The sequence below is a fragment of the Perca fluviatilis genome, chromosome 16, assembly GCF_010015445.1.
Source record: "Perca fluviatilis chromosome 16, GENO_Pfluv_1.0, whole genome shotgun sequence".
NCBI classification, from domain to species: domain Eukaryota; kingdom Metazoa; phylum Chordata; class Actinopteri; order Perciformes; family Percidae; genus Perca; species Perca fluviatilis.
The window spans coordinates 24246582-24260229 of NC_053127.1; the positions used below are offsets into that span (position 1 = coordinate 24246582).

General features: G+C 40.1%; 2 protein-coding genes across 3 annotated transcripts; one reads left to right on the top strand and one right to left on the bottom strand.

Moving 5' to 3' along the window:
- Positions 1-1584: 1584 nt before the first annotated feature.
- Positions 1585-6812, bottom strand: itpkca (inositol-trisphosphate 3-kinase Ca). The gene is made up of 7 exons (XM_039776854.1): positions 6693-6812; positions 4559-4658; positions 4227-4440; positions 2928-3132; positions 2637-2738; positions 2479-2550; positions 1585-2288 (listed from the first exon to the last, which is right to left on the bottom strand). Exons 1-7 carry the CDS (start codon positions 6702-6704, stop codon positions 2082-2084), a joined length of 912 nt encoding a protein of 303 aa, XP_039632788.1. The 5' UTR covers positions 6705-6812; the 3' UTR covers positions 1585-2081.
- Positions 5980-13375, top strand: ccdc61 (coiled-coil domain containing 61). 2 transcript variants are annotated; one of them, XM_039776853.1, is made up of 13 exons: positions 5980-6226; positions 7622-7779; positions 7864-7946; positions 9026-9186; positions 9337-9489; positions 9575-9782; positions 9902-9984; positions 10133-10353; positions 10457-10535; positions 10628-10825; positions 10911-10944; positions 11858-11924; positions 12036-13375. In XM_039776853.1, the coding sequence occupies exons 2-13, from the start codon at positions 7632-7634 to the stop codon at positions 12128-12130; spliced, it is 1530 nt and encodes a 509-aa protein (XP_039632787.1). In that variant the 5' UTR covers positions 5980-6226; positions 7622-7631; the 3' UTR covers positions 12131-13375. The 2 variants fall into 2 exon arrangements, with proteins under 2 accessions (XP_039632787.1, XP_039632786.1); XM_039776852.1 differs by lacking the exon at positions 5980-6226 and adding an exon at positions 6721-6852.
- Positions 13376-13648: the final 273 nt, after the last annotated feature.

Sequence of the window (13648 nt, forward strand, 5' to 3'; positions counted from 1 at the left end):
TGTCTTTGAGCACACCGTGATTGGTGCAGTCATCTGTTCATTTGGAAAACTCTATTCCTCTTTTTTAATGCATTCATCCCACCTCAATTTAGCTTCACCTTAAAGAGCTACAGGTGACACAAGGTTTGCTTTATGTAATTGGTCCTTTAATCACTCAGTTGTATCTATCCAGGGTGGACCAAGGAGTTTCAAGTCTGAATTTAAACCTTGATTCTCCCCTGCTACTAAAACTAATAAGTGTGACGTGACCAGAAGCTTGCCCCTCTATCTTTACCACCACCGAGGTACCTTTCTGCAAGGCACTCAACTCAACCTGTGGGGTTTGCTCAGTTGCCAGCAGATCAGACTGTGGTTGTGCTGTGCAGCTTCCAGCCCCTCTCCGAGGGCTTTTTGTTGTTGCTACAGACTGTGTGGGAGGTTTGTTGAGCATGACTTTCAGTTTCTCTGTCTGTTCATCCCTTTAATCTCATCTGGGGCTGCAGGTAAGGGCAGGGGTTCCCTCTGCCTGCCGTCTGATGGCTGAATGACAGAAGTAGACAGGTGTGGAAAACAAGAGGGCACATCTGCCTTCATCTCACCAGTCAGCCCTGCATCAGGTGTTGAACTTAAGACTTTGATTCATATTAGAATCTGTTCAGGTTTACAGTACTGCATATCTATCACTTTTATATGATATTAGTAATATGAAAAAATGGATCCATTCATGGTTTACCTTCTTAACATAATTACTTTACAATGGATTTAACAATAACCAACAACTAAACATTGCCCCCTCCCCCACTCAACACGATGCACTCACACTCACAGAGGTTTTTAGATGATGAGCTATATTTCACATATATTGTGTGTGTGTGTGTGTGTGTAATTGTTTATAAAATGTTTATATATATATATATATATATATATATATATAAAATCAAGGAGGACAAAAACAGCTGGTTTTCATGAGTCACCAACACCAATAATCACTACTGAGACAAAAAGATTCCCATTTCGACCAGAGAGCAATCAGGGTGTTAGCCTCTAACCCTAACCCTGCAGGAAGGATAAATAGGCGAGTTCATTTATTTTAAAATTCCATGTGACATTGATAAACTGATCAGTGGCTAACAGTTAATGTAGCATAGTCATTGTTCTTTAACATATGAGTAGAAATATTTTGTTGTAATATTACTCCTCATTGTGCGGATAAACAATCCATTGGATAATGTCAGTCAATTGTTGCCTTCAGGCCTTAAATTAGACTTGTTGATGAAAAAGATTAAGTGTCTACAGCTAGCAGCCCTGTAAAGCTGTACTTAGGCTGTAACTGTGCTCTGAGCTAAATGCAAACATTTGGATGTTTACCATTTTCACTAAATTAGTTGCTGAAATAACATGGCTTTTTAGCCCCTCATAATTACCTGTAAAAGAACAAAGACAAGACTGAAAATAATATAAAATGTAATGTGAAAATAAAAATAAACTGCCACATTACTTGACATTGGTATCCATTGAAGTCCAAAAGATTAGTGTTTTCATAAATGCATACATGGTGAAATAATTTCACAATCTAATGTGTTAATAGGGAGGCAAACAAATTAATTCAAGAAATTTAGGAAATAAGTCCACTTTAATAGTTTTAACACTAATTTAATGACACATTGAGACATTTAAACTGCTGATCATCTCAAACCAAAGGGGACAGCCATGTCTTTGGCTTATAATTGCTATTGTCCAGTGTTTCCTGAAATAATGAGCAGGTCATCTCAAGACAGGAGGGTTGGATGTCTCCGGCAGTGCAGTGCAGGTGAGTCCATTCAGTGGTCAAACTTTACAAGGCTCAGGTTGAGATTCCATAAATCACAAATGACCTTTTGATCAATATTGTGGGCCCAATTTGCTGAAAATTAATCTATTCTGGAAAGCATTTACTTTTGTAATCAATCACATCTTCCTTTTTTCACCCTTATTCTGCATTTTCTAATTCCCACAATTCCGACAACACAAACATTTCAGAAGCCATCGCATCTTCAGTCACTCGCTTATGAGTGGTGGAAAGGAAAGATTAAGAGTACATTTCCACAAGTTTAGAGAGGTATTCAGGTCAGTGGCAGCATGTTGGCCAGTATATCAATGAGGTTGTCCAGACCCCACAGGTAGCCATCTTCTCGATTGCCCTCTACCCAGGGAGTGCGGTGGTCCAAGGTAAGGTGTGCCGGCAATGCCGCTGTCTTTCCAAAGTCAATCATCCAGACTCCTGTTCTGCCTGTCCAGTCATGTAGAAACAGTAAGGAACTGCCCACGACCTGCAGGGATACAGCTGTTGTGAAAGCATGCCACCACTGGACAAATGTGCTATATTACAGTATAAGTCTAAGCATGCCTACAGCAGCCAACAAAAATGAGCACCATAGATTTGAAATATAGTTCTTTTGGAACAAGCCCAGTGCTTTTTTTGCCCTTTACACTATTTAACAAAAAAACCCCACATCTAACCTCATGTGTTCTGAAGAAGTCTGACGCCTCCAAGACCTGCCGCAGTTGTTTCAACCGTCTCAGATAGCCCCACTGAAGGGAATCCAAGATTTACATGAGAGGAAAGAAAACAAATCTACAAACTAAAGTACATGAAAGTCAGTGAGGGTGACACTTACCACAACGTGTGTATTGGACTCAACAAAGTTGTTCAGTGCTTCCATCACTTGCTCTCTGCTTTTGGTCCTTTTAAAGTTCGTGTGACATTCTTCATTTGACTTCTGCACAGGAAACGTACAGGTTACAGCATTGTGATGCAAAATGTGTGGCTATTAAACTATTAAAACAGACATTTATTCCTGAAAAAAAAGAAGTTTTTTCAAAGATTGTCAACCAAGCAGCATTTATTCCCTATATACAGTATCAAGATAAATCAATGACCTGACACAAACCATCTTGGATGAACTTACCCTGAATCCTTCGATACGGAAACCCAGAGATGTTGTGGAGCTCAGCGTCTCCCTCCACTGCATGTACCTGGTTTTCAGCACTGCCTGTAGGGTTCGTTCCTGGACCGTTGGGGCCTCTGGGTCCACAGCCACCATCTTCTCATACATGTCGTTACGAGGCTGGGGCCGTTCTCTGGCCACCTGCAGCTCCCCCTCCAGGTATGTGCTATGAAGGACAGTGACTAACTGTTAATGTGACCGGAGCTTATTAATTGCATTTAAGGCTATTATAACAGTGAAAAAACAAAGCTTCTAAGAGGAATGTATTGCTTTAACATAACCACGAATAAGATTATTTGAGCGTAACAGATGCTCATTTGTTTAGTGTTTACAAATAATCTTTTATTCTCCATGAAAACCTTTTTTTCCTATGTCTGACAACTGCAACAAAATTAAACTTCTAAAACATTTATGAGTGTTTTATAGTGTTGTATTTCAGCCTCTAACAGTGTTTCTCTATGTTGATTTGACCGTGGCGGGCCCCCCTCGGCAACATTTCTGCCCCCCATGGTATCAGAAATAGGGCTGCATTGTTAGAGTGCATGTCGGAGAATATATAATAGCGCCAACACACGCTTCACACCACGAGCGGGCACGCGCGTCACTCGGCAGCAAAAGGGAGAAAGGAAAAAGAGACGCTGTCCGGATGATAAGCCAGTTGAGATCGTGTGTGTACGTCTTTGAGAACTGTAAGTCGTATAACTTATGTTGTCAGTTCATTTAAGCCTGGTCTTGCAAATTCAAATTAAGTTAACTGGTGATTTTCGTTGTTTGTATTCTTCACCTGCTAGCTAAATTGCACGTGGCTGTTGATTCGATATAATAGCGATTGCTCAACACCCTTGCTCACGTTTGTATTTTAGGTGCATTGTTTACATGTGGAAGTAGTTACACTGCATTAAGATAATGTAATTAATAGTGGGTTTATTGTTATTTGCTACAGAATGCTTAGCCTATATGTCAAGATCAAAGTTAGCCTATATAGTGACTCAAAAAATACATGTGACCAAGAGAACAATGTGAATAAAGTGTCAGTTCCGTAATTGTTTAACCTCTGTCACTAACAGACAAGTTTGCAACCATGACTTTAAGCACCAAAATTCATTAAAAAAAAAAAAAAAAAGGATAAATTTAGGGGGGCTTGAAAAAGGGTCTAAAATCGGCCATGATTGAGAATTAGTGCTGCACGTCTCCTTTTTCAAATCTTTCTGAAATAAAACTTATCTAACTTGGAGACACAAATTGCCCGTTAAAACTTACCGACTGCCCATCTTGCAGTCCATGATGGCAGGTGAGTTGAAATGGGTCAGCAAGTTATCCATCATGTTGTAATCCTGCTCGTCCCGCTGCACCACACCGTGGTAGGATGGAACAAAGGGCCTCAAAACGTCCTCCATCAGCCTAAGGTAGCATTGTTGCTCCCCCTCACAAAACTTCTTCAGCAGTGTGCCATAATCCCCAACATGAAAGCTCCCTGTAAAGACAAGCAAGGAAAAGAAGACAAACCACATATATTCTATTACTTACATTGTGGATTTTTAGATTTCAACCCGCTGAGGAGCAAAATGAATGACAAGACCAGATAAACTAACCTGCATGTCCGACCACTTGCAGCCACTGCTGAGGTTTCTTGGGAGTCATAGGGAGGAGAGGTGAAGTCCCACAACTTTTGTGTTTCTTCCATGTGGAGTTCTGCATGGGAAGACCAAAAACCTCAGTCAGTCATTCTTTAGTACACACACACACACACTCCAGGTCACACTCCTCTGCTGCCTGTGTTTTTCTGCGTCATTATAGACAAGCAGCAGACTTCAGACTCAGTCACTCGACTTATTGCCAAATGGGTGAACAATGTCTCCATGGAAACAGCCCTACACCAAGACTAAGTGAAGAAAGTACGGGGTCGGCTCTGATCTTGTGCAAGAGGTAAATCAAACATTTACAAAAAGCACTTGTTTTCTACTGAAAACGGCTATTAAACACTGAACCAAAAAGTGGAAGGCTGAACACACAGATTTTGACAATGTCAACATGGAAGTTGGAAATGATGTTGAAAATGTGGTACCGACACAATTGATTGGTTGATTGAAGGGAAATGTGTCTACTATTATAATTTTGATCAAATTGGTACCAGCTTGGTGAATATGAAGATATTTCTGGTTCTGTCTGTTCCTCAGATCATTATAAATTAGATAATCTAGCAGCACTGTTTTGAATTAACTGCAGCTTTTGTATCTTGCTCACTGATAATAGTAATATCATTAATTAATATCATATCATAACATAACATATCATGGGAGATGTACATTTGATACCTTAAATGCCAAATGTTTTGATTTACAGTAGTGGAAAGTAAGTACCACTACACTTTTAAAGGGTATTTTGTACTTTACTTAGATGCTACTTAATACTTCTACTACACTACATTCTGGAGGGAAATGTTGTACTTTAGTCCACTATATTTATTTGACAACTCAAGCTACTATAGTTACTTTCGAGATGAATTACATTCACAACAGGTGATCGGTTCGTAAATTATGATGCACTGTTAGAGATTAAACTATAAAAAGTATATAAAGCAGTGGAAGTTAGCTCTACTTCAACCAACTACAACAGTAAAATGCTGCTTACAAATTAATGTAAATTATAATAATCTGAAATATGCACAGACGCCATGTTTCTGCATGAGTACTTTTACCAGAGATGGTTTCGTTATATATATATATATATATATAAGTATATAAGTATATTTTGGATATATATATATATATATCCAAAATATACTATTTGCATTTTTCTGTATATCAGTCACATTTTTTTATGTAAATTGCATAATGGAGCATTTAGATTGTTATGTTGCAACTAACAACCACTATTCATTTTCAGCATCGTATTGTAGTCGTGCACATAGACTGTATAAACAGGTCGTGCAGTACTGCGGAGGTAGTGTCCGTTCACCACCAATGGAGGGCAGCGATGCGCCTGAGAGGCGTAGCGCCTCTGTAAAGTTAAAGCAGAGGAAGAGGCAACGGAGGCAAAGCAAAGGGAAGAAGAAGAATTTAACGGTTCCCGGTTGTTGAACCGCTCCCGTCTCCACGGTGGCTTCCAAATGGTTTTGGACTATTGTACCACCAATCAAGCGGTCAGCGGTTTCATGAACTTCACCTAGCTAACGCACCGCGATGTTTTTCCAATGAGTAGCTAACGTTATGTGTTGACAGCTTACCTCAGTAACTTACGGATCATTTCTGCGACCAAAGGTAACGTTAACGTATTTTTGTTTGGTGTTTATTCGGACACTGAATAACATGTTTGCTTCACTTACAAACGGCTTTGTTAGCTAGCTAGCTGTGACTCAATTTAACTTGCGTGACCCAGCGCTAACTAACGATAATGTCCATGCTAGCTTACCTTAGCTAACGTTACCAGAGCGAAGATGTTGGGATATTGACAGAGAAATAATGTTAGAAGCTAACGTAGCGTCAACTTGACGTTAGTTGCCTAACGGTATATTTCAGAAGTCTGCAAGTAAGTGATCTAGCCGAGTCCCAAACTTAACGTTACTGTTGTGAACTAGCCAACGTTAAACAAGCATTACCGTCTCCCCCATCGTCTATAATGAACAGTGAACGATGAGGTTAACACGGATTTCACTGTGCACGGGAGAAAGTGGAGTCAATCTAACAGCATTGTAACGCAACAAAAGAGACACAATTAATAACTTACCTCGTAAAACATGACTTAAGACATTTGCGGAGTCCTCGACGAATGGCATGCCCAACCAACCAGAACTTTTTCACAATAAAAATGATGACACCTTTGGAAATGGACTCTGTTGGCTCGCTACCGCCCCTCGCGTTGTGTTGATGACTGTTCAGACTGCGAGGTGAGCCCTTATTTTTACAGTCTATGGGTGAGCCAGGTGAAATAGGAGAGAACGCAAGAATAATATGGATACGTTGAAAACAACCTTATACCCCCATGTTTATGTTTTTACATCTAGGTTCTTATGTTACTGGGGAAAAAAATGTGTATATATAAAATACAGAATGCAAATCTGCACAAATCAATCTAGGCTAGATGAAGTACAAATATAACCCTCTTAAAAAGCAATCATGTGTGTAGAAAATAGTGCTAACACATGCTATATGCACTACCTGATTTACTGATAATGTGGCTTTGGTTTCCCTCAGACCACTAACCCACTGGCGGACGTATGAAATACTCAAAAACATGTATCATTTAAAATTTTAACAGAATACAGTTTTCTCCATTCAGATTCCCCCTGTTAAGCTCTTGAAGCAACTGAATCAGGTTCAGTTGTGTCAAGACCTTTTGATATTATGTCGATGGCTTCATCTGGTCTGAGGCTTGGTTAACATTAAGCCCTCCTGTTTTTTGTAGACTCTGCAAGATGAACATTAGTTCTCTTGGTCAAATCAGGGTTATGATCTTGGTTATGATCAGGCTTTAGATTTGTTCCTGGCATCAGATGTATCTCTGTGACATTGCAATTCCTAACCATACAGGAGCTTGTAAACTTGCCCACTAACATTACTCGGCTGTGCTACGATTGATTGATTGATTGATTGATTGATTGATTGATTGATTGATTGATTGATTGATTGATTGATCGATTTATTTCTCCTACACAGACCCAGAGCGATGGAGGAGGGCTCTGAGGTGATGGAAGATATTGTATTTCGAGGAGTGGAGTTTTCTGTGAAGATAGAGGTGGACAAGGGTTTGCTGATAGTCGAAATCTCTGACTCAGTGACAGCCGATCAATGGAGGGGGGACTTTGATCCAGCATGTAAGTAGCATACATTTATTCCAGATTAAATGTCATCACAGGCACATATAGTCTCACTCACACTATTTCATGTTTTTCTTTTAGACATTGAGGACCTCACCCGCAAAACTGGCAACTTCAAGCAGTTCCCTATTTTCTGCAGCATGTTGGAATCAGCTGTTAGAAAGGTTGGTTTGAAGGTGCACACAGATATAAATATATGATATGAATGGAAAAACAAATCCAGGGGTGGCACAAATGCATACAAAGACAATAGAAAGATGTGAACAGACACAGATTTGCCTGAGGCTGTGTGAGCTGAGGCGCGAGTCATTCATTCGAGTTCAATGTTTCCACTTGAGCGGGAAAAAAAATGTCCAGTTATCCCGAGCTGTCTTATTCCCTCTAATCTTTTCATTAATGTTAAGGACCAGGGGCCAAAAGGAGAGGGCCTGGAGGAAAATAAGAAACCATTGGAAATTTGGGTACATTTAGAAATCTTGTGTGTGCTGTTTCAACAAACATCAGTACTGCCTGTCAGGCCGTTTGTTGCTAAAACAAAAGTAATACACAGACAACAAATACACAGTCAAACTTGTGCAAAGACAGTGAAACAAAGAATTGTATATCAATACACTTGTAATATCACACTAGATTCATGATTCTCAGATGAGAAAATACATAATTGTTAGGGGTGGGAATCACCAGAGGCCTCACGATACGATATCATCACGATACTTGTGTCACGATACGATATTATTGCGATTTTAAAGATATTGCAATATTCTGCGATATATTGCAATGTGTTACCTTTTTTCCAACTTCAAATTCTTCCCAATTTCAAATGATGTCCCCAAAGGAAAATTTGTAGGAAACATCTGTTTTATCTAAAAAGATAAATTTCTCTGTCTGTTCATCTCACTTCAATTTTATTGCTGCAAAATGGGATTGTCAAGCAGACAAACTGACCAAAACATATAACATAAAAGATCGATACTTGGCATCTGTGTATCGATACAGTATTGCCACGAAAAATATTGCGATACTATGCTGTATCGATTTTTTTCCCCCACCCCTAATATTTATTATTATTTGTGTATTTAAATGTAAATGAAATGGTAAACACGTTTTTTATTGCAGACAGGGTAAGGCAGACATGACGAAATAATGATTTTTAAATCAGGAGGCCACCAGAGCAGCTACAAATGTGTGTTGTGTTACTCTTTTATTTCTAATGTTGCATAGTTAACTTGAGCTTTTTCTGCAGATGAGTGATTCGGTTACACTTGACCTCTTGACCTATGCTGACCTGGAGCTGCTACGTAACCGAAAAGCAGGAGTGGTTAGTCGTCCTCGCGGCCATCAGCAGTCATCTGTTCTCACTGCCAAAAGATATCTAATCCTCATATACACTGTGGAGTTTGACAGGTTTGTGCCTCTGTAGCAACAAACATAGTTACATATTAAACAGACATTTTGTTTGGTGATGCCCTCTTTGGGCCACAGATTAAGTTCCTCTGTGTTTTGGTTATGTCGGTGGTAATAACACATGATTTGCTGACTGTTTTGTATTTGTAGGATACACTACCCTTTACCCCTGCCCTATGTGGGTAAGCCTGACCCGGCTGCCCTACAGAAGGAAGTCCGAGCTCTGAGGGCTGAGCTCAACACCGTCTCCTCTCATGGAATTAACAAATCTGCAGAACTAGAAATACAGCGGCTTCGAGCAGAGTAGGTTGCGCTGCATTTCCATTGTCATGACCAATGGAACTACAGACGATGTAGATATATATAAAAGTCTCCTACTGTTTTCAAGGCTGGCTCGGGTCAAAGAAGAGAAGGAGTCCATGGGCAAGGTTCTGGAGCGACTGCAGATCAGCGGAAGTGGTCCCACATCGGGACGAGAGGACTGGAGGGTCAGAGATGTGGTGAGGACGCTGGAGGAGCAGCTCGTGAAGGAGAGGGCCAAAAGTCAACGCTCGGCGAGCAAGAGGTGCCAGGAGCAGCGACTCCTAATGGAGCAGGTGGACCTCTTCTGCTTCTCAAAGTAGTCAAAAAGATGACTCTTGTTTCCTTTGTGACTCAGCTGGTTTTAACTTGTCTTTTTTTTTTCTTCTTCTTCTTTTTTCCCTGTCCTGGCTAGTTTGAGGAGCTGAGAGCATCGGAGTGTGCTCTCCGTGTTCGTGTCAAGAATCTCACCAGTGAACTGGCGTTGCTACGGAGAGGGTAAGACTATCTAAGCATGTACTATGTCTTTACTTTCTCTCTTTTTTTTTTTTTTTCTTTTCATTCACTTACTTACAATGTGGAGTGAAATTGTTAAATCTGAATACGGTTTACCTACTCAGCACACACCCTCTTTGTGTGTCTGCAGTAGAGTGACTCCTGTGTCCGGTCACGTTCGCTCTCGAGTTGATGGGGAAATCTATCGCTCGCTCTCTCGCGAGAGGAGGTCGGGGTACGGGACAGTTAGGGCTCGCTCAGGATCCAGAGAACGGACGGAGGACAGAGGGCAAAGGTCAGAGGAAAGGGGAAGAAGAGCGGACTCCTCGGGACCACGTGCTCGCATACCCAGGCCGTCACCTTCCCCCACTGGTACTGGATCTGCTGCTGATGTTGCAGCAGTTTTTTCCCTATTATTTCAAATATAAGGTGACAATGTGTTTAAATCTAAATATTCCCACCTACCATCTGACAGGGTCCCGGGTAGAACGCTTTGACCCAACTGCTTACATCCAGGACAGACAGCGCAGACAGAAAGAGGCAGATGTCAAAAAGTTGGTCTCCATTCTTGTTCCTTTGACAGCACACTGGTATTTGATGTTGTAGTTGCTCGGAGCAACAGTTTTAACCCTGCTTTCTGTGTCAGACAAAGAAAGGTACGGAGGGACATGCTCGCATCACCCGTTGTCTCTGAGAGGGGGCGATCACGTTCCAGAGAGGCCTATCCTCAGATGGCCCGTTCTGGCAGCAGAGGCAGGAGTTTATCAGTGGAGCGGAGAGGGAGCAGGAACTCCTCTGAAAGCTCGTTAGTGGACATGGATGAAATGGCCAAAACTTTGTTCAGGTGATGGAATTACCTCTGGCTAGGTTTAGTTTAGTCTCTGTTGTTTTAGCTGGTTATTTTAACATCTCTTTGTGTGTGTTTACAGAGCAAGAAAACAGGCTTACAATGGACCCAGTGTGGTGAGTGGCTTGGCAATTAATTTAACTCTAGTACACTGTTACTTAGGGGTGTGCAAAAAAATCGATTCACATTCGCATCGCAATTCAAGCTCTACCGATTCAGAATCGATTCATAGAATAAAAAATCAAAAAATCATTTTTTTATTAAAATAAAAAAGTAACTACATTTACATACTGTGAATCCTTTTCTATTTTTTTTTATTGAGAATCATTTATGAATCGAAAATAGATATTGAATCGAATCGTGACATTTTCTGAATCGTGCACCCCTACTGTTACTAACTGTTGTTGCTGCTCTCTCATCTCAAGGATAAGGTTTGGGTTGTTCTATATTTTTCTTACCGTAAACTAATCCCACAAAAAAGACCAAAACCGTGTGTGTGTCTGTGTGTCCGTCCGCCTCTCAATTCTGTCTGTGGCTCACAGACTCAACCCCATTTGTTCCTTCTGAAGATGTAAATCTTTAAAACAAGTTGCAAATATGTAGGTTTTTATTTTTTTTTTAAAGGCTCAGTAGTTTTCTAAATGATCTGGGCACTGTAGTTTTTAGACAAACATATTCAAAAAGGAGTGGACGGTGCATTTGTCGGGGGCTATTTTCATCTGCAGATTAATATAAATTTGACACAAGTGAGCGGGAAAATAAACTACAGTGCCCATGTTCATCGTAATGAAGGAATAGCTCACCCAGTGCAATAATTTTTTTTAGTATTTGTTTTAACAATGGAGCTCTATTGCACAGAGGAATTAGCTACATACAGTATATAAAGTTTGGTGACACAGACGATACTTGTTAGTAAGATCCATTCATTGATGGTTTTTGGGCTTTTCATGGGATTTGTTGACAATACAAGAAAAAAACAGAATATTGCCTGGCTTATTATCCTTTAATGTGCGATTTGTCTGTTTCTAGTCTAGAGGAGGCCTTTTGACCAGGAAGCCATTATGCAGTACTCCAACATACAGAATGAAAGACAAAGGTAATTAATCCAAGTCTTTTAACATCTTTGCTGCAATAAAATGATTTAAATTGAAGAAAAAAAGCTAGCCACCATATCGTCTCATTACCATTTGTATGTATCCAACCCCAGAGAGCTCCATAGATACAGGTGCTGAGCTGTCAGAGATTGATGCCAGGCTCCTGGCACTTCAGGAGTACATGAGGGACCTGGATACAGGACACTAACAACCTGCTGCTAGAGTCACTCGTGAATATCTTACCTGACAACTGCACAGCTTGGAGCTGCTTTTTTTTAATTTATTTTTTAGTTTTTTTACTGTGGACAGACTAAGAAGCTTCAAACTTGACCAACTGTTGTACCAGTGTATACTGTATGTGTTCATGTAAGAGACTAAAACTCCATCTGGAGGGTCAGACTTCCAGGATTTCAGGAAACTGAAGGACTACTTTTCATGGACTGAATTTATTTTTTTAATATACCAAGTTTTTATTAATTAACTTAAAAGATGACTGTGTCGGAGTGTCGTTATCATTTCTTTTTTACACCTCGCCAAACCCCCTAAACTAATTACATGGACATCAAATTTGGCAGTACCTCAGTCTAGAAATAATTTAATTTTATCCTTCACTTGCTTGTTGGTGTTTTCTTTTCTTTTTTTTGTTGGTTATGTGAGAGCACATCACTTGTTTTATTTGTTGTGGAGTTTTCTCCCTGTGAGTGTGTGTGTGTGTGTGTGTGTGTGTGTGTATCCTCTTTTTCCTTTCTAAACACAAGTCAAGCAACTATTATAAACTGAATTGCGATCCACATGTTAACCATATGTTGTTAAACCTTTGATGGACTGTTGTCTATTCTGCCCAGTGCATGCTGGGATACACTCCTGTACCCTGAAAGACAATACGCAAGTAGAGGACATGACTTGGCTAAATGCATGTCATAATCAGAGCTGGTGGTTAAATGCCATTTCAGCCTTAGTCTGCATTTCCAATCCATATGTTCAAATGTGTTCTCTTTCCTGCTCAACTTTGAACTCGACGTTTCCAGTGCATTTTAAGCATTATAGTTGATACTATTATACAACAGTTGATCTACATAGTGCATTAAAATGTAACAATTTCTGCTGTTTGAAGAGAAGTGGAACCAATTTCCCTTTGAGGTTGTACTGTATCCCAAACTCAAGCATAAAAGCTAGTTATCTTGGATAACATTTGTGTAAGGGAACAATGCTTATCATCTAAGATAAATTGGACAGACTTAAGGATATTTGTATGTTTACACAAATCCAAACCACTTTCATGGTGATTGTGCATTAAAAGTGTATTAACACCCGACACCTTTTTTTATAATAGTAAAACTGCCAAATTTTGTATGAACTGTTGTATGTACATGTGCACAAAGACTGTTACTCAAATTTTTTCCCAGTCTGTCTTTTATATCATCTAAAAATATAATTTATAAGAAGAATGGTATCTTGTGTTTACAGTTTTGTGTACAGTTCTGTAGGCACTGATACCTTTTGCACTATTGTCAGTTGAAGTGGAGCTGGAGGGAAACCTTTAAGGGTTTTTACACCACTGCAGCTGGCTTGCTTTCATTAATTAACAAATGCACTTCCAGGCATGGAGCCTTCCGCTCAGGGGAACAACTCGCTGGCTGAACAGCTGTTCTGTTTCTACTTGGAAACTCGGAAGGGAGAGTCATGTTGGTTTATGCCATGACTGACACTGCAGCGAGCTACACAC

Coding starts and splice junctions, on each gene's coding strand:
- itpkca (XM_039776854.1), bottom strand. Junction 2,739..2,927: donor TCCGTATCGAAGGATTCAGG/GTAAGTTCATCC, acceptor TTTCCTGTGCAG/AAGTCAAATGAAGAATGTCA. Junction 2,551..2,636: donor AGTCCAATACACACGTTGTG/GTAAGTGTCACC, acceptor GATTCCCTTCAG/TGGGGCTATCTGAGACGGTT.
- ccdc61 (XM_039776852.1), top strand. CDS start 6,740: ATGCCCAACCAACCAGAACTTTTTCACAATAAAAATGATGACACCTTT. Junction 9,783..9,901: donor AGCGACTCCTAATGGAGCAG/GTGGACCTCTTC, acceptor TGTCCTGGCTAG/TTTGAGGAGCTGAGAGCATC. Junction 10,945..11,857: donor CTTACAATGGACCCAGTGTG/GTGAGTGGCTTG, acceptor GTCTGTTTCTAG/TCTAGAGGAGGCCTTTTGAC.